Consider the following 22618-nt stretch of genomic DNA (forward strand, 5'->3'; position numbering starts at 1 on the left):
ATTTGATTAGTATGAATATTCGTACTGTGCACTAAAAAATTTGACGAATTTAATGTCAAAATTCAGCATCTAGCAGTAGCAGTTTGAAATAAACTCCAAAAACTGGCAACAGTGTGCTCACAGTCAACAAATGTCAATACTTTTGACAGTGACAGTTTCTTAATTTCTTATCTTTCCAATGGCCATATAAATTGCTATTGCTAATAACAAACAAAATACATATTCCAATTTTCCTGTTATCAGCGATAATTTTTCCTTTGTTGCATGTTTACTACTTTGTGTAGTAAACATATTGTGAATGAAGTCATAAATGTAAACGTCGGGTTCACGTTTCACGTACTTTGTAATATGAAAGCAGGGATATTTAGGATTTTCGGTAACTAATCCCAGCAGAATGATTAAATTCTTGTTAATAAATTTCTGTATACTTTGCCTAGTCCGGCATGGGTGAGTGTTTTCTATTCTACGCGTTTACTATTGCCTTTCATTTAATACTTTGTACTATACAGGAAGGCTCAAGCTTACAAACAAAAACCAACTCCCACACCATATCATGATTGGGACTATTTGATCTTCTCTCAGAGGTGGCCAATTACAGCTTGCACAGAATGGGAAGAAGAAAAAACTGGTAATACCTGCAATCTTCCACATGATAAATCTATATGGACCATTCATGGCATTTGGCCAACCAAAACAGGTAAGCAGGTTTAAGTTTTTTTATTTAAAGCTTAAGTTGCACCATTATTTAAAACACTTTAGGTCATGAGGGGCCATTATATTGCCCATCTGCCATACATTTCAATCCAGAAGAATTAAAACCAATGCTGGATGACTTGAACAATTATTGGGTTAACATTGAGGCCAATACAAAACCAAATTCATTTTGGGCTCATGAATGGACTAAGCATGGGACTTGTGCTTCAATTTTGCCCCAATTAGACAGTGTACCAAATTACTTCAAAATGGGTTTGAAATTAAACAAAGACTACAATGTAGCTAATATTCTGGCTAAAGGTGGAGTTTTGCCTGGAGTTAACAGTTATGACATCAGTTTTATTTACACTGTTATCAAGAATGCATTAAATAAGGAGCCTAGCATACAGTGTGTGACTGACAAGAAAACAAAAGAATCCTATATAAATGAAATACGGATTTGTTTTGATAAAAACTTGGAAATAATTGGTAAGTAGGTTTAAAGTCTGAGTGTAAAAAAGTTATTAACTGTTTCCTTAAACTACAGATTGTGATGCAACCAACCCAATCCACAGAATTAAATATGGATTAAACACCAATTGCAACCAGAAAAAACCAGTATGGTATATTGCGGATGTTCCTCCTGATGATTTTGACATAAATAATTATAATTTACACAACTCAGAATTCAGAAAACATTATTTCCGTCAAAGAAATTACGTTTGGCTGTATGGTTTCCTCAGAAACTTGCTGTGGCTAACATTGTAAATGTAATTTTCAGAAAAACATAATATTGGGTGTTACAAAAATATAGTAAAGAAACATAGAATTTATTATTAGTGTAAAGTATCAAAAGTAATGATTATTGAAACTACTCAAATTTTGTTTAGTACAGCTACAAGGATGACAGTAAGTATTAGTTTTAATTAAGAGTCAATGTTTGACAAGTATTTTTTTTATATAATGTATGTAAATTTGATCGCCATTTTAAATTTATTATTGTATATTTTGTTTTTACATATACGGACAGCAAAGAAGATGATTTATTGAGGTAAAACAGGTGTTTGATCTAGAATAGATAGATAATTATTTAACATTAAAAAGTCTCTAAAATAGATTTCTGAGTATGTAGATTAAGAATAAAAAAATCGGTGTTCAGTATAGCTGATATTTAGGACATTAACAGTAAAGGCCTAAGATTATATTATTATTATATAAGTATACACTTTTATCAGAAAAAATTAAGATATACTGTTACTAAACCCTTTTGTAAACCATTGAAGACCCACCAAGCCTGTTTATGGCAGATTGGGATTATTTTCGGTACTATGGTACTAAACATTTTTGTTTAATCATGACTTACTCTGGAACTATCCTGGTAATGACCACATGCATCTGTAATAATACTTTTTTATTTTATTTACATTGTAAGATAGAAATTATGTTTATACTCCTAATTGCCTGATAGTCCAATTTTTCCTCTTTATAGCTCCATATTTATTTTGTCATATACTATAATACATTGTAAATAAAAAACTATGATTTTCTTTTGCCTAGTTCCCAAAAAAAGTTTTTGAGAAACTTTATTGTGTTTTAATTTTTGCATTAACTCAGTGTTTCTCTTTTTAATGATTTTCATATCTACTTAATTGGCGGAACCCTTAAAAATCATTTAAAATTCGTCCTAACCTGACTGAACGTTAGAAAACATCCCATCTTAGGCTGAGTTTTTCAGTATTTTTTATCTGAATGACACAGTTAAACTTGTGGTTAACTAAAACATATTTCTGCCACTCAAAATTAGAAATATGGTTAGCAGTTTGGGATTATTTTAGGTACTGTGGTAGTTAACGTTTTTGTTTAATTATGACTTACTCTGGAACTATCCTGGTAATGACCACATGCATCTGTAATAATACTTTTTTATTTTATTTACATTGTAAGATAGAAATTATGTTTATACTCCTAATTTCCTGATAGTCCAATTTTTCCTCTTTATAGCCCCATATTTATTTTGTCATATACTATAATACATTGTAAATAAAAAACTATGATTTTCTTTTGCCTAGTTCCCAAAAAAAGTTTTTGAGAAACTTTATTGTGTTTTAATTTTTGCATTAACTCAGTGTTTCTCTTTTTAGTGATTTTCATATCTACTTAATTGGCGGAACCTTTAAAAATCATTTAAAATTCGTCCTAACCTGACTGAACGTTAGAAAACATCCCATCTTAGGCTGAGTTTTACAGTATTTTTTATCTGAATGACACAGTTAAACTTGTGGTTAACTAAAACATATTTCTGCCACTCAAAATTAGAAATATGGTTAGCAGTTTGGGATTATTTTAGGTACTGTGGTAGTTAACGTTTTTGTTTAATTATGACTTACTCTGAACTGTCTTGGTAATGACCACATGCATCTGTAATAATACTTTTTTATTTTATTTACATTGTAAGATAGAAATTATGTTTATACTGCTAATTGCCTGATTGTCCAATTTTTCCTCTTTATAGCCCCATATTTATTTTGTCATATACTATAATACATTGTAAATAAAAAACTATGATTTTCTTTTGCCTAGTTCCCAAAAAAAGTTTTTGAGAAACTTTATTGTGTTTTAATTTTTGCATTAACTCAGTGTTTCTCTTTTTAATGATTTTCATATCTACTTAATTGGCGGAACCCTTAAAAATCATTTAAAATTCGTCCTAACCTGACTGAACGTTAGAAAACATCCCATCTTGGGCTGAGTTTTACAGTATTTTTTGTCTGAATGACACAGTTAAACTTGTGGTTAACTAAAACATATTTCTGCCACTCAAAATTAGAAATATGGTTAGCAGTTTGGGATTATTTTAGGTACTGTGGTAGTTAACGTTTTTGTTTAATTATGACTTACTCTGAACTGTCTTGGTAATGACCACATGCATCTGTAATAATACTTTTTTATTTTATTTACATTGTAAGATAGAAATTATGTTTATACTGCTAATTGCCTGATTGTCCAATTTTTCCTCTTTATAGCCCCATATTTATTTTGTCATATACTATAATACATTGTAAATAAAAAACTATGATTTTCTTTTGCCTAGTTCCCAAAAAAAGTTTTTGAGAAACTTTATTGTGTTTTAATTTTTGCATTAACTCAGTGTTTCTCTTTTTAATGATTTTCATATCTACTTAATTGGCGGAACCCTTAAAAATCATTTAAAATTCGTCCTAACCTGACTGAACGTTAGAAAACATCCCATCTTGGGCTGAGTTTTACAGTATTTTTTGTCTGAATGACACAGTTAAACTTGTGGTTAACTAAAACATATTTCTGCCACTCAAAATTAGAAATATGGTTAGCAGTTTGGGATTATTTTAGGTACTGTGGTAGTTAACGTTTTTGTTTAATTATGACTTACTCTGAACTGTCTTGGTAATGACCACATGCATCTGTAATAATACTTTTTTATTTTATTTACATTGTAAAATAGAAATTATGTTTATACTCCTAATTGCCTGATTGTCCAATTTTTTCTCTTTATAGCCCCATATTTATTTTGTCATATACTATAATACATTGTAAATAAAAAACTATGATTTTCTTTTGCCTAGTTCCCAAAAAAAGTTTTTGAGAAACTTTATTGTGTTTTAATTTTTGCATTAACTCAGTGTTTCTCTTTTTAATGATTTTCATATCTACTTAATTGGCGGAACCCTTAAAAATCATTTAAAATTCGTCCTAACCTGACTGAACGTTAGAAAACATCCCATCTTAGGCTGAGTTTTTCAGTATTTTTTATCTGAATGACACAGTTAAACTTGTGGTTAACTAAAACATATTTTTGCCACTCAAAATTAGAAATATGATTAGCAGTTTGGGATTATTTTAGGTACTGTGGTAGTTAACGTTTTTGTTTAATTATGACTTACTCTGAACTGTCTTGGTAATGACCACATGCATCTGTAATAATACTTTTTTATTTTATTTACATTGTAAAATAGAAATTATGTTTATACTCCTAATTGCCTGATTGTCCATTTTTTTCTCTTTATAGCCCCATATTTATTTTGTCATATATTATAATACATTGTAAATAAAAAACTATGATTTTCTTTTGCTTAGTTCCCAAAAAAAGTTTTTGAGAAACTTTATTGTGTTTTAATTTTTGCATTAACTCTCTTTTTAGTGATTTTCATATCTACTTAATTGGTGAAACCCCTAAAAATCATCCTAACCTATGACACAGTTAAACTTGTGGTTAACTAAAACATATTTCTGGGATTCATTAACAGTTAAATTACTTTGAAGTGAAAACCACCCAGTTGACTCAGACGGTTTAATCAGTAAAAGTAAAAAACTTGTAAATACAAAGGTAGGAGAAGCGCAGTAAATTGTAATTTATGTCTTCTTCATAAAAAAAAAACAGAAAGTGTTGTCCTTTATTGTGAAGCCATTTAAATGTAAAAATTCCCTTCTACATCATGTTAAAAATTAAATTGGCACCAACATTAATAATTATAGGCTTTGCAAATCGCAATTTTTTTTGTTTTAACCGTTATCTAACTGCAAAAATGAAGTTGCCACAAGCTGTCTAAATATACATACCAACCCTGTACATACAACTAAAAAAGCTGTAAACTTTGCCATTAATGATAAATAATAACAATTAACGACGCTTGTAAACCTTATAACCCTTTTTATCCCATGAAAAGAAAAACATTACAACACTTTACAATTTTAGAATGCAAACTACCTTAGAACATTACGTGCTACATTATCAAGATAAAAAATATAAATATAAAGAAATATTTTATGATCTGGAAACAATAAGAATAGCAGAAGGAGCCAGACCTGCACAAAAAAACTGGGAATACACAAAACATAATTTGATTTAAAGTGTCTTACCCAAACTGTCTAATGGCTTATCATAATCCTCTTCTCCAAAGATTCTCTTAGGGAAACTCGTCATTAATTTGAAGGGGCAGTCGCCGTCAGTTCTATTCATTTCTATATACAATCTAACTGCTGAGAGTGGTTCTTTTGCTCCAAAACTTTGAGTTAATGCTTTACCTGAAAGTAATCTATTTTCTGTCCTGATAAAAATAAATAATAATACACTTACCATCAAGCAACCTTATTTGAAGTCTAACATCTGTATAAAGAGCAGCTGGTTTTTTCTGAGCTGGTACAGCCACAGACTCAGGTTTTGCTTCAACTGGTCCATCTTGCTGTTGATTACCAGCAAACTTGGCCTTCCTAGCTAATTTATCAGCTTCAATCTGCTCCTTCACTCTTTGCCTGGCTCTAAATTCATCTTCTTTTTCCTTTTTTCTCTGCTCAATCAGCTTCTTCATTTCCAGTTCTTCATGTTTCTGAGCAAGTTTTCTATTCTATGAAAATTGACCTAAACTGAGAAATTACTAACCTTTTTGGCTTCCAGCATTTCTTTTCCTGACTTTATTCTAGCTCTCTCTCTTTGCAGAGTCTCTTCTTTTTCACGCGCTTCTCTATCCAGTCTCCTTTGTTTTAGCTTATCCATAATTTTGGCTAGTTGTTCCTTTTTCTCTTCTTCTGTTAGAGCAGTCTTTTCTTCAGTGGATTCAGAAAAATTTTCATGGCCTACAGAATTACAGTTTTTCACAAGAGTTAAAATAGGTAAAACCTAAAGAGGGTTTAATACAAATTTTTTTCCATGTTTTTTTTACCAAATAAGGCATTGAGGTTTAGTAATGTTACTTCATTGAACTAGGAATAAATTGCCTAGCAATGCTCTTTGAAATGAAATTTGTACTAAATATATTCAGTTTTGTAATACTAATTACCTGATTTAGATGCATGGAACTCAACTTCTTCATTAGTCTTAAACAACTTGCCACAATCATCACACTTTATGGATCTTGCAACTGGTGCTAATTCTGTAGCACTTTCAGTGTTACCAGATCCAGTTGATGCAGGTTCTTGATCTGTTTGTGATGCAGTTTGAGTTGGTTCATTTGCAGGAGCACTTAGTGCAGCATCCAACTCTTCTTCGTGTGTTAAGATAAAGTCCATCACAACAGACACTTCCTTACTTTTGGTTTTCAAAATTGCCAGCTCCCTATGTAATTTAAATAATTGGAACAATTCTTAAAGTATGTTTAAACAATTAACTTACACTCTTTCTTTTGGAAAGCCCATATCAACTAGTACATCCACTACATTCTCCATGTTTTCTTTATTTTAAGTTGGAGATTACTTGATACTCTTGATAGTTGAAAAAAAAGTTGATTTTTCTGAACTTGTTATTTGTTTAGAATAATTATCTTTTTTACTAAATTTTATAATAAATTTTTTCTGTTTTCACTATTAAATTGAATGAATAATCAAAAATAACCTACCCATAAAAACTGAAAGGTTGAATCAAAACAGTATATTTCTTGTCTCCTCCATTCTTCTTTTAACTACCTAAAAACGACGTTTTTCTGGATCACGTGTTATAGCACCTATTGTGGTTCATAGAGTCACGTGATCTACAGTGACAGATATTTGACGTAGAAAAAATTAGGTTAAAACCTTTATTTAAGTTTTATTATTATAATAGTTTGTTATTTAGTTGATTACAACAATATATTATTTGTTATCATATTCTTAAATAGTAATTTAAATTTGTGAATGTACAAAGTTGAAAGTGGAAAATGAATTCGGAGCAAGGCATTTTAGAAGAAAGAACCTATTTTCTGTCAGTTATAAATACATTTAAAAATTACAAGGATCTGTCCTATAAAAGAATTCAGTACAAGGAGAAATGCGTTGGCTCGTTGCCTCCTCATCACAAGAAATGGTTGGGTAAATATTTTGAGGATTTACAGAATTTGAAAGAAGGCATAGATAAAAATGCAGAGTTTATACCTCTTGTACTAAAACATGCTTATACAATGTTTGATAATGTGTATTCAAACTCAGAAATACCCCATCCTGACCAAGAAATTAAAATACTAAGTGATGGATTAGACAAAGTTCAGTCAGTTTTCAAGCAGTTAATGAGAGACTGGAGTTCATTGGGTGCCTCTGAAAGGAAACAATGTTACCAGCCAATAGTTGAGGAAATTACAACAAATTTTCCAGAAGGCAAATATGATCGCAGTAACATTCAAGTTTTAGTACCCGGTGCTGGATTGGGAAGACTAGCTTTTGAAATAGCTTCTAAAGGTTTCACATGCCAAGGAAATGAATTCAACTTGTTTATGTTAATTGTTTCTTTCTATGTGTTAAACTTGTGTCCAAACATAAATGAATATGTGATATACCCATGGATACATCAATACTGCAACAACCACAGTGTAAGTGATCAAATGACTACTGCAAGCTTCCCAGATGTCAAGCCTATGCCTTCCCATGAAGGAAATTTTTCAATGACTGCTGGTGATTTTTTAGAAGTATACACAACTAAAGATGAATGGCATTGTGTAGCAACTTGCTTTTTCATTGATTGTGCTCCAAATGTAGTGCAGTTCATTGAAACAATTTATGATATTTTAAAACCAGGAGGAGTTTGGATAAACTTGGGGCCTTTGCTTTATCACTATTCTGACATGAAAATTGAAAGGAGTATTGAACCCAGCTTTAAAGTTGTGTGTGATGTAATTCAGAAAGTTGGATTTGTAATGGAAAAATGTGAAAGTGGAATTAAAACTAAATATTGTCAAAATCCAAGTTCTATGCTTCAATATGAATATGACAGTGTGTTTTTTGTGTGCAAGAAACCATTAAATTGTATTAGAAATGAGGTACAAGATATTGAGTTTACTGAAGATTCTTCATTTAGCTAACTATTTATTTTAAAGTGTTAATTTTCTTGTGTTATATTGCTTTTAAAGTAATAGGTCAAGTAATCAAAATTTGCAGTCATACCTATTATGTGTAGTTAATTTAATTTTCTTTTAGCTAATAATTACAGGACATTGTATTCATTTTTGATCACTTTGAAGCAGTATTTGTTTGAAATAGGTATTACTGTATTACTTCTGTTTCCTTCAAATTTCAAAAGTCACAAATGTAGAACTATTAAATTTTTTTTTTATTTTATTAGTTTGGTCACTTGTGTTCACTTTTGTGAGTTAGAATAGAATTAAAACTTACAAATCACTAAAAATAGTTTTTTAAAGTAAGTAGAGAGTTTTACTTAAAATGTATGAGAAGAAATTAGTAAAAATTTTATATGAGCAATTATTGCAGGTAGTCTTCATTTCTGTAAAATTACATAGCCGGTCCGACCGAAAAAAAAGATCATTGAGTAAATGGCAGATGGTGTTTTTTTTTAAATTGTCACATGACCTCCTAACAAAAATCCTACAAAGCACCACGTGACAAGACCAAATTATTAAGAAGAAAATATTATTTATTATTAACCTAACCTAACTTTTAAATACTGTATTGTTTTTACTGTTTTTACTTTTTACAATTTATTTAAAATACGGAAAAAAACTTAGAAATGACTAGACGTGTTTTGCTTGCCCGAACATGTAGGCCTCTACTAATGCTGGAGAATCGAGCAAATTTTGCTAGTGCTCTTCCAAAACGGATGCAAAAAGGACCCCAAGTTATTGCCTGTAAACGAACAGAACTAGACTTTTACTTAGGCACAAGGTACGATAAATTAGATGAAGTCCCATTAGCTTCGCGAGGGTGGAACCATAGTAGAGCTAAATATGACTATTTCACTATACTTCCAACACCAGACGAAGTCTCTGAAAAAGTATATCCATTTGAGGAGGTGGGAATTGATAATCACATCATTAATTCACTGAAAGACTATGGAATTAATTATGCCACTGATTTTCAAGCTAGAGCTATTGAAACTATTCAGAAAGGTAAGTGTTTCTACTAAGTAAGTCAGAGAAATGTATAAAGGATTCTTTTAGGGCTTCACACATTATTAGCAGCTGAAACAGGATGTGGCAAAACCATATCCTATCTTTTGCCTGTAATAAAAAAACTACTGGATACAAAGGGAGAAACACAAATGAATACTCCCAGAGCAGTTGTTTTAGTGCCAAATAGAGAACTTGCATACCAAGTGGGTGAATTGGCAGCTACTTTATGTAATTCAGTTGGTTTGGTTGCTAGTAGCCTAGTTGGAGGTAAGTTTAAATTCACTGTTGAGGGCAGTGTAAATCACCAAAATTGTTATATTATGACATATTGTAATAAAAAAAGAGAACATCCCAGATCTGAATCACTTTGTTATATGATTTGTAGACCCTTTTTTATGAAGATTATTCAAATTAAATATTATGCTAAAATTACACACCAGTTAACCAGAATGGTATTGCTATCTGAGAAGTAGTTGTTACTATCTGAGTGTACCCTGTTTAATTAATTGTTTTCAGGAAAAACCAAGCAAATGATGCTTAATCCTACATTTAGGGATGTTGATCTTTTAGTTGCTACTCCAGGAGCTTTAAGTAAGCTTTCAACAGTGGGAATATATAAATTGTTTGAGGTAAGCATTGCTGGATAAACAAAAATGTTTGGTTTTAAAAATAGTAATTTTTATTTGTCACTAAGCATACACATTATTATGTTTTTTTTTTGTTTGAGTATTGATTTTCTTGTCAAGTTGTGGTTATTGTGGTGAATAAAACCATCTTACAGGTTTCAACCTTAGTCTTGGATGAAGCAGATACTTTAACAGATGATTCATTTGTGGACAGAATTGAAATATTATTAAAAAGAATGGCTCAAGCGCAAATCATTTTAGTTACCGCCACTTTACCAAGAACATTACCTGACGTATTGCAACCATATGGTGAAGCAATGCAACATGTAATCACCGTTAACCCTATTTTCGAAATGGTCGTTTTTTGAACCAACTTTTTAGGTGGTATCACCTAGATTGCACAAGCCTTTGTTGAACATTACTCAAAAATTTATGCGTTTAACGCGTTCAGTAAAACCAGCTAATTTGTTACAAATTGCAAAAAACAACAAAGATCCAATGTTGATATTTACTAATCGGAATGAAACTTGCAAGTGGCTGGCGATGTTTTTAAGGGAGAACAATTTGCCATGTTCAAATATTAGTGGTGACATGAATTATTATATTCGAATAGAGCAGTGGAACCAATTTGTTAGGTGTGTACTTATTTGAAAGCATTGCCAGTTGGTTTAATAAATTTCGTTTTATTTAAGGGGTGAAACAAAAATATTGGCTGCCACTGATATTGGTTCTCGGGGTTTAAACACTATTCAAGTAAAGCAAGTGTTAAATTATGATTTTCCTTTATACGCTGCCGATTATATTCATCGGACAGGGCGAGTAGGTCGAATAGGCAGCCCTAAAGATTGCCTAGTCACAAATTTTGTGTGTAGTCCTGAGGAAATTAAGTTGGTTCAGCAGATTGAGGTAAGTGATTAGCAATATTTTAAAATTGCCCCTATGTTGCATTATAATATGAAAATTAAAAATACAATTTTTCCATAGCTCTTCAAAATTCCTAAACTAATTTTATTAAATATTCCTGGTAGCCCACATTGTTAGTAATGGAACAATATTAATTTAATAATGTCCAAGTTTGAAGGTTGCTTGTTGTTGATATTCAAAATTGATTTTGTAATTTGTATACAAATTACTGACCAGGCTGTGAAATAGGATTTTGTTAATGACAAAAATAATTCACGGTTCAGGTTTATACAACATTTTTTGTTCAAATGACATGCACTTGGAAATTCCTAAATTTTTATAAATGATATAAATAGGGTCTAGCAATTACAGTGACGTTTATTGTTATGTTTGCTTAGAGATCAAAAATTCTCAGAAATTTATTGAAAAGAAAAACTCAAAAAGGAAACTTTTTGAACCTGTTGATAGTTTTGACTTTGGCAATGTTGATTTGAATGTAATTTTCAAGCTTATCAACGTGGACAAGATGCTTTAGAGTCTGAAGAACTGACATTTTTTCATTGTTTTTGAATCAGCAACCATATCAATAGACGTCAGATTGATACAGGTCGTAAATAGTATATTTCATTACCAGTCCAGAAAAACATGTAAGTCATGTAAGAACGGGAAAACTATTTTGGAGGTGTAATGAACGATACTTTTCATTATCAGACTCTGAAAAACCTTTACGTCATTTATGCCCGGTTTCTGAACCAATAGATCTTTCACATGAGAGTAATTCGATAAATTGTCTTATTTGTCCAATTTGGGTTTCTGAACAAACCTTTCGCTTTCATAAGTTTTGGAAAATATATCTCAGCTGAAACGACTAGATATCTGGCCCTAGATTCTTGAAACGAGAGAAGGGAATTATCAAGAGAAGGGAATACATAATTTGACAAAAACCAAGAATTTCATTTTTTCAAGAATTAGGACCCTGATCAACAATTAGTGATTTACGTGTATTGACGGCTAACCTAAACAGACACCGTCACGGACCTTCAATAGTAATTTGTTGTTTTCTGTGTTGTGACTTTGTTATCAAATGGATGTTTCAGTGTTTCCTCTTATTCTGATGAAGAAGTTATGAAAATTATCCATGCTATTGCGGCCAAATCGTTTTCTCCGCATACAAACCACAAAAATATCTGTCCGATTCTTATCAGTTCCCCAATTTTATAGGTCGGAAACCCAATTAAACTTATTGAATAAATAAATAGATGGGACCAGATAACTATTGAACCGATAAAGCTTGATGTTCAGAAACCGGGCATTCAACATGTTATTAGGTAACCCAACCTTGACATTGATAGTGACAAGATAGTTATTGGGGTCTGGGGCCATATAGGTGCCCCCCGTATTTTTTTTTTTTTGATAAAATTGATGTCAGATTGCTTATTTAACTTAGTTCTACCCAAAAAAGGGTGGAAGAAGCTTTGTTTTAAAAAAATAATTGTAAAAAAAACGCTTTAAAAGTGGTCAGCTTACACCAAATCTAGGAAAAATTCCCTCCCCCCCTTACTACTGGAAATGTGCAATGTTGCCAAACCGAAGGTTCAAGAAAACGTTAAATAGCTTAAAAACTAGTAAATTAAATAAGTATTTTTAGTTTTTACATGCAAAATGACACTTTACTATCTATAATTCCTGTTGACAGTGCTAACCTTAGTGTCCGATTAGTACAAGTGGCAATGTTTATTTTTTGCAAATATATTGAAAAAGATGCATGGCTAACCTAGTGCTAACCATAGTGACCGATTCATATATGTAGCAATAATTATTAAGATCTCAAAAAGAGAAAAAATATGGAAAACTTCCATTTTAAGAAATGAAAAATCAATTTTTGGAATGACTTTACTAATTTTTAACAGAAAAGCAGTTCTGTTTGACAACGTTGCTAGGGTTGTTTCATCAAAAATCAGTCATTTATGTTTAGTATCGAGAATAAGAAAGAAACTAACGTGAAAATATTACTTTTTCCTGCGCGAAATTGATTCATCCACTCGTATTTTGGTAAAAGCAAGTTAAATAAACAATCTGACATCGATTTTATCAAAAAAGAACTAAAAATACGGTGGCACCTAAATCGCACCAGAACCGTCAATGAATTTTAACCGATTTTAGCTGCAACTTGAATTCATATTGCAGCATAAAATCAGCATATAAAATCATTCCATATTGGATAGTAATCTATCACACCAGACAGTTTTTATGCAAAAAATAACACATCAGCGCAGGGGAAACCCCACCAGTTAAAAACAGGACACCAAAAATGGACGTTTTCGTGCGTTTTCACGGAAAAGGTACATTTTCTCGACAATAGGTCTGTTCGCAGAGGGAATGAAACTTGACGTTTACTGTTTCTGAGTTGGAAACCAGTCAGGGATTGCCTCTGCGAACAGACCTAATAAAGCAGCCGCGAAATAGACAGTTTTCAGAGTCGTATAATGAAAACTAAATTTTTTAGGAGTATTTACACATCTTTCTATTTCTTTTCAGCTGGCAGTTAGGAAAAGTCAACCTTTAAACAATGTTGATGGAAACATCACTAACATAGTTCAGAAAAAACTATTAAGGAAAATACGAGACAGTTCATAGTGTTTTAAATAGCTAGTCAGTTGATACCTGTTGATTGTACCTTTATAGGTAAAAGGTAAATATAATAGGTATATTTTACATTTAAAAAAATAAATAATTTAAGCAGTAGTTTTTGATATGTTTATCTGTTTTACCATTGGTATGGACCACTTGAGGTGTATTGCCTAGTTTGAATTAGCATTGAGCTGTTATAATATAATTTAAATAAAACATGGAATTGAAGGTTTAATAGTTTAATTTGACATTTCTGTACTAAAACTTTTTAATACTAAATGTTGTTTTTTTGGTCGTAGCATAATTGTAATGACGTAGTATTGTAACTGAAGAATCAAAATTCAATGAATCGACGAGCGGCGATAAGTCGAACCGGAATAACAATACATCTCTATGAATTGCATCGGACGCCGTTACGTCATACCGGTAGCGTCGCACTGCATGTTATGCACCCAATCACCGGGCGCCGAGGCGCTTATAAGCGCTTGCGTTGAAAGCGCCCGAAAGCGCGCGACGTTCGCCGCCGATTCGGCCAGTACCGTGTTGATAGCGCAACGTAGCACGCGATCGGGTCTGACGTAATTACGTATCCCGGTCCACTGTTTACCTTTAGTGTAGTCGTAGTTCAGTCAGTTCGGAAATCAGTGTTATGGAGGGCCAAAACCAGGATTTGGGATCCCCCGCCGAGGTGCCGAACGACCCCGGGTGAGTGACGCACCGAACACGTGCTTATGCCCCGCCCCCCTCCCCGTAATTATCACGATCCTTTTCTGTTTCAGGAAAATGTTTATCGGCGGTCTCAGTTGGCAGACAAGTCCAGGTAAGGTCCTTCAAACGTCATTGTTCAAGGACTGCCTCCCCTGAATGACAATAACATACTGACAACTTACCTATTATTGTCATATCCATGATTGTATAGTGGTAAACCAAATTTGAGAAACGCAGTCAATAAAAAACAAATACGTCAATTCAACGATCAAATGTATTAAATTAAAATAATAAAATTGTTATAAAACATGGGTAATAAGCCGGCTACAAATAGTTATTCGCTTGCCTTGATAGGTATAAAGTTCACATCTCAACCGTTTTGTTTATTTGATCTATTACCGCACTCGGTTACTAAACCACGTGCTTTGTGCACCAAAAAGGCAATCGTTAACAGACCTAATAATGCACAAATTTGCCGGTATGCCACACGGGTTTTACCGCAAAATTTTGAAATATTGCGCGGCGCGCACATGCGCTCTCTATTTCGCTTAAGGGCGGCGATTAACTCAAAGGACGCGTTTAGATGGCGCTAGTAATACTTTCAACGTCATATCGGTTCCTGTTCAGCCCTACAGGACAGTGGGAAGAAAATCATTTATTGATTTAGGTGTAAAAAGCCGGTTGGTCGGGGGCGGCACAAGCCGTAAGCTAGGTTAGAATTTATCGCCTCTTTTGTGGCATAAAAACCACTGTAGTATTTATTTCAAACGTTTTTATCTAGATTTTAATTTTATATGTTCCTAGAACTATGTAATGACGTTATTTTTGTAATTGTATACGCTTGTGGAACAATAAAACTTTTTAAAAAAGTAATTACAAAGCTTGCATTGATGATTGTAAACCGAAAGGTAAATAAAATATTTTTTACTAGGAATTTGTATCAGCAAAGCTGTTCCTAATGTTATGTAATATTAATTGTATTTGGTCGTTAAGTTGAATTGTTTGAAATGTTTCAAGTAGTGATGGGCGAAAATTCAGTGTATGACAGGAAAATTGACTAATTTTACCAGTAAATTTGCTTGAAAGATATCCTTTTCCTGTTATCACTGCCATTAATTTCATTAAAGTCATTTTCGGTGAGTTATAACTTTATCAGCACAATTTGACAGTCAGGAATAAAATTGCTTGTCAAATCCACTTGGAGTCAGAAAGTGACAGTTTTAAACACATTTTTGAAATTCTCATATACAATCCGGGAGAAAAGCAGTCTCAAAATTTGAACTGCCTATAATTTGAAGACATGACCTGAGAACATGACTGTTTTAAGCACATTTTGCAAATTGCATAAGCGGAAAAACACATTTTGTAGCTTTTAAAGAGATTATTATGAATTGCCAGATTATCCAGGCAAATTTACCAAGATAAAAGAACCGGATGTTTTCGACAAAGATCTATGATTATCACTGTGGCCACCACGATTGCCAGACCTCATGTCGTTGAAATATTTTAGGATAAGCTTAAAAGGTTTACATTATGTTAAGACAGTAAATACAACGTGCGAAATTGTAGACGTTTGAAACTGAACAAATTTGCTGTACTGGGTGTCCAACTATAAGAATGTTTCAATAGTACTCTGTACTATACTATACAGGGTGTTTCAGAGTTGTTGTGACAAAAGCCTAGGGCCTAGGGGAGATTCTCCTCAAGCAAAAAGTTTCGCAAATGCTTTGTTCTCGAGATACAGGGTGTTCAAATTTAAAAAAATGTTCAAACACCCTGTACCTCTCGCGGATTGCGTTATATTAAAAAAATTGTATTTTTTTTTAAATTTGAAAATCCTTTATCTCGAAAACAAAACACTTACATGTTCTCTTGAACTTTTTGCTGGATTTTGCCAAGAGAATCTCTCACCTCTTACCCATAAAACATTGAAATTTTCATGTTGTTACCACTGATTTCATGTATATGCGGCAACGTTGAAATTACAAAAATATGTTCTATTTTTTTGCTGCAAGCCTCTATGATGGATATGGTTTCCCAAATACACAGTACCTGTCATTCTTAATTGTCCACCCTGACTTTTGCAGCAATTTTCTGGAATTATTACAATTATTGATTCTTGCTTTCATTCACTGTTCCAATCACACACTTACATAATTTATGACAATACTATATTGGCCGTATACAAAAAACAATTTACTTAAATTAGGTATTATTAATTTATTTAGCAAGCGTATAGGTAATTGCGTACTTTCAAATTGTAAAAGCTGAAGGACACAAAACGAAAAAGTAGTATAAATGTTTGCTAAGTAATGACAATGAGCATGTAGTTTTTACAATTATTTGAACCAGCGTATTTTTAAATAAAAACAAACCTACTACATTGTTTCACTGGGAGATCACACAGGATGTTCGCTTCATTACTCTACCAAGGAGCGTATTAGCCAACCGCGGTAATAGTCCACGTTTTCTATTTTGTTGCTATGATGTTGATTCTGGGTGGAAGTTTTATTATTATGACCGGAAGAAATGGTTTGCGAACAGTACCACTTAGAGCTCTATGACACCTTTCGAATTTCCGTACCAACTAAACGAAAGCCGATCCTCTCCACCAGTTTGTTTGCAAAATAAACGCACCGTGTTGACACAGGTGAATGTTTACCCGGAGGTTACATTTATTGTTATTGAAATACAAGCAAGACTGGGTAAACGGAATAAAAAGACCACTTTTTCAACTTATGTTTTTTCCAAGTAGAGGGATTTGTTCACTACCTGGGATGACCTACCTGGATAGTAGATTACGGTTGCCACCAAGATTACCTAAACTTTATTTCGGAATTTTTGTATCTCCATACCAAATTGAAAAATAAACCGTTAGTGAGACACATCTGAGTTTGACTCCTGGTTTGTCATTGAGTATTTACAGTTTACATAAACTTTGAAGATGCAAACTGATGTCTCTACATATAAGATAAGGCCTGAATAATAATTGATAACAAACTGGTCCTACTACATTTTGGATTAGAGTATTGCTGGAAGTTTCAAATAATCGTAGAAAATAAATCATTTGGGGAAAGATCAGGTTACTTGGGTGGCCAATATAGGCTCAAATTTGCCCATCTTGCTAACAAATGTCCGGTAAAAAAAAATTTTATGGTCCTTGTAGAATGAGAAGGAGTTTCATACATTTGAAACCACTCTCTACTTAATTTGATTTTGAAAAATTTGTTAATTATGACATTTCTAACACTAACTCTAGCTATTCTTACCTAGTTTGATTGAAAAGTAGCTTTTGTATTTCAACTCTGCTCGGAGTTGTTTCAAAGATACATTGTCTGCTCAAGTACAACATTGGTTGGTGAAACACAAATCAAACAGGCGTTCAACCGCACTAGTATAGGACAGAAATCTATTTTTAAAATAGCTAATTATTTACTTAATGAAATAGATCACTCGAATGTATAAATAACAAACCCCGGCTGCACTTTGCTATCGTCTTGGCCATTTAATTTGGCACCAGCACAGTGTCTTTCACTCATCCAAAAGTTCGTTTCAATATTTCCCGAAGCAAATGGGTACATCAAGATTGACTTTTCATGCGAATCAAAATGCCAAATTAATGTAAGAACGTTTAAAATGTGTCCTGTCTAGTATACTTTTTTATTATTGTTTATCTGCTAAGGTAATTTACAAAAGGTTCTAAAAATTCCATGTGAAACAGTGTGCGGTAAATAACAGAGAACATACACATATCCTATTACGTTCACTGTCATGTGGATTAAGAGGCAAAAGATAAGAGCTTGTGTATGTTTGAACAAGCCTAAGTCACTATTTCGGTTCTCAAGTCGTGTAAATGGGCTTTATAGGCAAGTAAAACCATTTATTTCTCTGGGATGTTACACTGTCGTTAGATGTTCAGTAATTCAATTCAAGTAAATAATTATCTTTTGTATTAAACCGTTACATTTGCGTAAAAAAAACAAATTATTTATGGTCTTAGCTAGTTAAAAGTTAAGCCAGTCATTAGGCTGTGACAATACAAATCAATGATTATAAACAATATTGTCATTCTAAAAGAAAGTCCTCTGTTGGTTTATTCAGAGCATTTTTTCTTACTAACCTAATTTCTAGAGATTTCTATACCTTTTGATGACTAAAGGTCGAAATGGGTTTTAGAAGTCATTAATAAAAACGTCACAAATGCTGTCCAGATGCTGACCAGCTTAGTATCAATTTCTTTCAAGGTCCATTATGGCGCAAGATGGTTTACTACCCTTATTATAATAGTTACTCCAGCGTAGCCTTGATCACATCTTTATCTGAAATTATAACCACAACTTTCTTGTGAACTGTTATAGTAATTTTAATAACAATCAAGAAGCTATAAAGCAATTTGAATAGCACCACCTTGATCTAAATTAAATATTTTTTAATTATTAATTTTAACTGTTTACTTTACCTTCCTCTGATGCATCTCAGTGCAGAAAATTGCATTTTAATTAGGTGAATTTACTTCATTTTGATAAAATTTGCTGTTTATTACCATAAAAAAACACTTTTTCGTTGTATCCATCAAGTAACCCAAGTGTGTTTCAATTTTCAATACTCAAAACTAAATTAGAATTTCAAATGACTTGCTCAAAACGCAATTCATCTTTGTTCAGTTTTTTCCCTTGGTCGAAGGTAATCGATATCGAATAAACACACACACACGGTATAAATTAATGCATAATTTATTACAACTGACAACTGGTTCTCTATTCAATTTGTGTGTTTTAAATAATGATAGGATGGTCGCGTTTTGCAGTAATTGAAGAGATGCTTTGTTGGTTTGGATTAATTTGTCGGCCAATAAATGTAAATTTCTGTACTTTATTGGAAAATAACAAAGGCTACGTTGCTGGTATTAGCTTTCAATAATTATATTATAATTTTTATTATACTAGTTAAGTACATTTTTCTAGTCAGAAGTAATTTTTGCAATTTGTAGTAATATCTGTACTTATGAAGACGACTTTGGTGGATTAGTGCGTCACTTTTAGTAAGAAAGTAAATTACCAAAATTGGCCTGAAATGTTTATGAAACGCGTCACTTTTTGTGACTTTTCAAGCTACCTTCAAAAGGTTAGTCAACTTTCTTCAATTTTTCTGGAGACATTAATGTTGTCAATAATTTTTCTAGTTTCAAAATAATTGACTGACAATTTTGTAATATTTTGAAAAATAATTTTTGTAATGTAGTTCTCTAATTTTATTAAACTTACTAGACCGATTTAGAAGTTTAGCTTGTTTCTTATAATCGACATGATATTTCAGTCACATTTGAAATTCTAGCCATATACAGGGTATAAATTAATAAACTCATGTAACTCTGTGGAGAGTATTAAGCTGATCATGTTTTATAAATCACCATACATTTTGTTACTGATCTTTTCTGATCAAATTTTCTGCAGATTGCAACTAAAACTTGTCATTAGTCTTCAAAGTTCCTAGAACTCGTCTTCCCAACAGCTCCCAAACATCATCAAAATGATTCAGATCAGGTCTGTGTGCTGGACAAGTCCTATTCCTTCCTATTCCTATAAGAATGGGATGCAAAATGTTGTCAAGTTTTACTTTAACGACAAAATGTTTCAATTTGACTTGAAAAAAAGGGTTTTTGGCTAAATTAGAGCATGAAAACCATAAGAAGAATATCTTATAGGTGAAGAAATGGATGTTTTTTCAACGTGATGAAGCTGGTTGATATTATTCACGTGACACACTTGATACTCTCCACAGGGTGATTTGCAATGACATCAATTTTAATGATTATGATCATACATCCTGTGTTCCTTCCTTGTAGCAAGTAATTTTCCTGTTTTAGTAATTCCTGTTTTTATCTTAGTAGATATGGGCTAATGTCTAATCAAGTTTCAAAACATGATGATCAGTCAAACTGATTGAATGATTTAAATTAGTTAGGACAAGCTTTTTAAAGGAATTAACTGGAATTTTAAACTAATCGTTAGTGTCAAAGAGATAAAACAGATCGGGTATTATCTCGTAAGTTCCTACAATACGTTCTCGGTTCTCGTACACACTATGACGAAATATTACACTCTAAAATTAGTTTGGATTTTTATAATTAGCACCTCAAGGCAAAAGTAAACACGCACGATGCGACAGTTTGGTTTTTAAGGTGTTAAAATTTTCTAGGCTAGACGAGCACAAAATGGTCTGCATTCAAGAAGAGTTAGGCAACGCATTTTGTAGGCTATTTATCATACTTCACGTCAATACTTTAATTCCGGTGGCTTATAAAAATCCTCGGTGATAATTTAACGTTCTGGTTAGATAGGTAATGATTCCGGCGGTTAAAACTCTTTCAAAACGAGGCCTTTGAGCTCGTTAAACCTGCATACAGATGTAATTCCGTCACTACGTCACAGGAGGAATGACTTTATAGCATGTTAGGCCCGATAAATCAGACCGAAGTAATCAGTGTGTTTCCTATTATTGTAACTGAACTGAAGAACCGTGTCGGTTGTTTCAACTTGAATCGAATAGTCAACTCCGCGATTTACTTTGCTCAACAATGAGTAATGTGATTTACTTCTAATTAAGACACAAAGAAAAGTAATCAACGTACTACTCCCACGTTGATGGGGAAAGGTTTAATTGCGCTGAAACACACAACTATATGTGAGTTTTTTCAATATTATGCGCGATAAATCAAAGAGATGCGTTGAAAACCGCACGCAAATTCAAGAGACTTATTAATTATTAGGAATAAACTTAGAATACATCAGTTTAACTGCTGACAAGCACGTACCGATTCTAATTCAATTCCCACAAAACAAGACTGAACTGATCTTTTATGGTACAGGATAGTAAAGTATTGTTTTATTATTTTTAGATACAATTTTATGCCTTGTATCACTGAAATGCTTAACCCAAATATAGTAAAGAAAAATGAGTTTTTAAAGGTCGTTTTGCAAAAATTCAGGTTAGAAATAATTTAGTACAAAGTTTTGACACAATTGACCATACTCCTAATTCAGTTTGAGCGTCAAATTTTAGGATTTCAAGCTCAAAAGTGTTGAAATTACTTGAAAATTGCTTTACCAGCCAAATCGACCTTTCCTCTACAAATTTTACTTGAAATTGTGGTCTTTTAAGTCAAATCTCAAGAAGAAAAACAATTTCCATGTTTGACCGTCAAATTTAGGGATTTAGAGTCAACTTTGAAGCTCAAAAGTGTTCAAATTACTTGAAAATTGCTTTACCAGCCAAATTGACCTTTCCTCTGCAAATTTAGGGTGAAATTGTGGTCTTTTAAGTCTAATTTCAAGAAGAAAGACAAGTTCCATGGTTTGACCGTCAAATTTAGGGATTTCGAGTCAACTTTCAAGCTCAAAAGTGTTTAAATTACTTGGAAATTGCTTTACCAGCCAAATCGACCTTTCCTTTGAAAATTTAGGGTGAAATTGTGTTCTTTTAAGTCAAATCTCAAGAAGAAAAACAACTTCCATGTTTGACCGTCAAATTTAGGGATTTATAGTCAACTTTGAAGCTCAAAAGTGTTTAAATTACTTGAAAATTGCTTTACCAGCCAAATTGACCTTTCCTCTGCAAATTTAGGGTGAAATTGTGGTCTTTTAAGTCTAATTTCAAGAAGAAAGACAGTTTTCATAGTTTCAGCGTAAAATTTTGGTATTTTAAGGCAATTTTCAATCTCAAAAGTTTTTAAAAAGCTTGAAAATTGCTTTATCAGCCAATTTCAAATTTCCTCTGCAAATTTAGATGGAAATTTGGTTCTTCTAAGTCAAATATCAAGAAGAAAGACAATTTCCATGGTTTGACAGTCAAATTTAGGAATTTCAAGGTAACTTTCAAGCTCTAAAGTGTTCAAATTACTTGAAAATTGCTTTACCAGCCAAATCGACCTTTCCTCTGCAAATTTAGGGTGAAATTGTGTTTTTTTAAGTCAAATCTCAAGAAGAAAGACAACTTTCATGTTTGACCGTCAAATTTAGGGATTTCGAGTCAACTTTGAAGCTCAAAAGTGTTCAAATTACTTGAAAATTGCTTTACCAACTAAATCGACCTTTCCTCTGCAAATTTAGGGTGAAATTGTGGTCTTTTGTCTAATTTCAAGAAGAAAGACAATTTTCATAGTTTCAGCATAAAATTTTGGTATTTCAAGGCAATTTTCAATCTCAAAAGTTTTTA

General features: G+C 32.4%; 5 protein-coding genes across 12 annotated transcripts in view; 4 read left to right on the top strand and 1 right to left on the bottom strand.

Annotated features, from left to right (window-relative positions):
* Positions 1–165: 165 nt before the first annotated feature.
* On the top strand, positions 166–4697 carry RNaseX25 (Ribonuclease X25). The gene is made up of 4 exons (XM_081985307.1): positions 166–447; positions 510–697; positions 760–1182; positions 1241–4697. The coding sequence occupies exons 1-4, from the start codon at positions 395–397 to the stop codon at positions 1459–1461; spliced, it is 885 nt and encodes a 294-aa protein (XP_081841433.1). The 5' UTR covers positions 166–394; the 3' UTR covers positions 1462–4697.
* A 309-nt stretch (positions 4698–5006) lies between these two features.
* Positions 5007–7085, bottom strand: LOC145732802 (UBX domain-containing protein 1). Its single transcript, XM_081985305.1, has 6 exons — positions 6839–7085; positions 6507–6781; positions 6110–6303; positions 5807–6056; positions 5590–5754; positions 5007–5535 (listed from the first exon to the last, which is right to left on the bottom strand). Exons 1-6 carry the CDS (start codon positions 6889–6891, stop codon positions 5495–5497), a joined length of 978 nt encoding a protein of 325 aa, XP_081841431.1. The 5' UTR covers positions 6892–7085; the 3' UTR covers positions 5007–5494.
* Positions 7086–7240: 155 nt separating this feature from the next.
* On the top strand, positions 7241–8889 carry LOC145732801 (carnosine N-methyltransferase unmet). The gene has a single exon (XM_081985304.1). It carries the CDS (start codon positions 7359–7361, stop codon positions 8490–8492), a length of 1134 nt encoding a protein of 377 aa, XP_081841430.1. The 5' UTR covers positions 7241–7358; the 3' UTR covers positions 8493–8889.
* A 171-nt stretch (positions 8890–9060) lies between these two features.
* Positions 9061–13810, top strand: Dbp21E2 (putative ATP-dependent RNA helicase Dbp21E2). 2 transcript variants are annotated; one of them, XM_081985293.1, is made up of 7 exons: positions 9061–9533; positions 9585–9803; positions 10053–10165; positions 10318–10488; positions 10544–10797; positions 10855–11068; positions 13253–13314. In XM_081985293.1, exons 1-7 carry the CDS (start codon positions 9155–9157, stop codon positions 13268–13270), a joined length of 1368 nt encoding a protein of 455 aa, XP_081841419.1. In that variant the 5' UTR covers positions 9061–9154; the 3' UTR covers positions 13271–13314. The 2 variants fall into 2 exon arrangements, with proteins under 2 accessions (XP_081841419.1, XP_081841417.1); XM_081985291.1 differs by lacking the exon at positions 13253–13314 and adding an exon at positions 13604–13810 and having other exon boundaries at positions 9063–9533.
* A 134-nt stretch (positions 13811–13944) lies between these two features.
* The window catches only part of Rbp6 (RNA-binding protein 6), a 285917-nt gene continuing 277243 nt past the window's right edge, over positions 13945–22618 (top strand). For all 7 annotated transcript variants that reach the window (XM_081985294.1, XM_081985296.1, XM_081985295.1 and 4 more), the window contains exons 1-2: positions 13945–14401; positions 14476–14516. In XM_081985294.1, the coding sequence (XP_081841420.1) occupies positions 14346–14401; positions 14476–14516 (97 nt within the window). In that variant the 5' untranslated portion in view covers positions 13945–14345. The remainder of the gene's footprint in view (positions 14402–14475; positions 14517–22618) is intronic.

This window comes from Ips typographus, linkage group LG8, assembly GCF_016097725.1.
Source record: "Ips typographus isolate SLU linkage group LG8, UJ_Ityp_2.0, whole genome shotgun sequence".
Classification (NCBI taxonomy): Eukaryota; Metazoa; Arthropoda; class Insecta; order Coleoptera; family Curculionidae; genus Ips; species Ips typographus.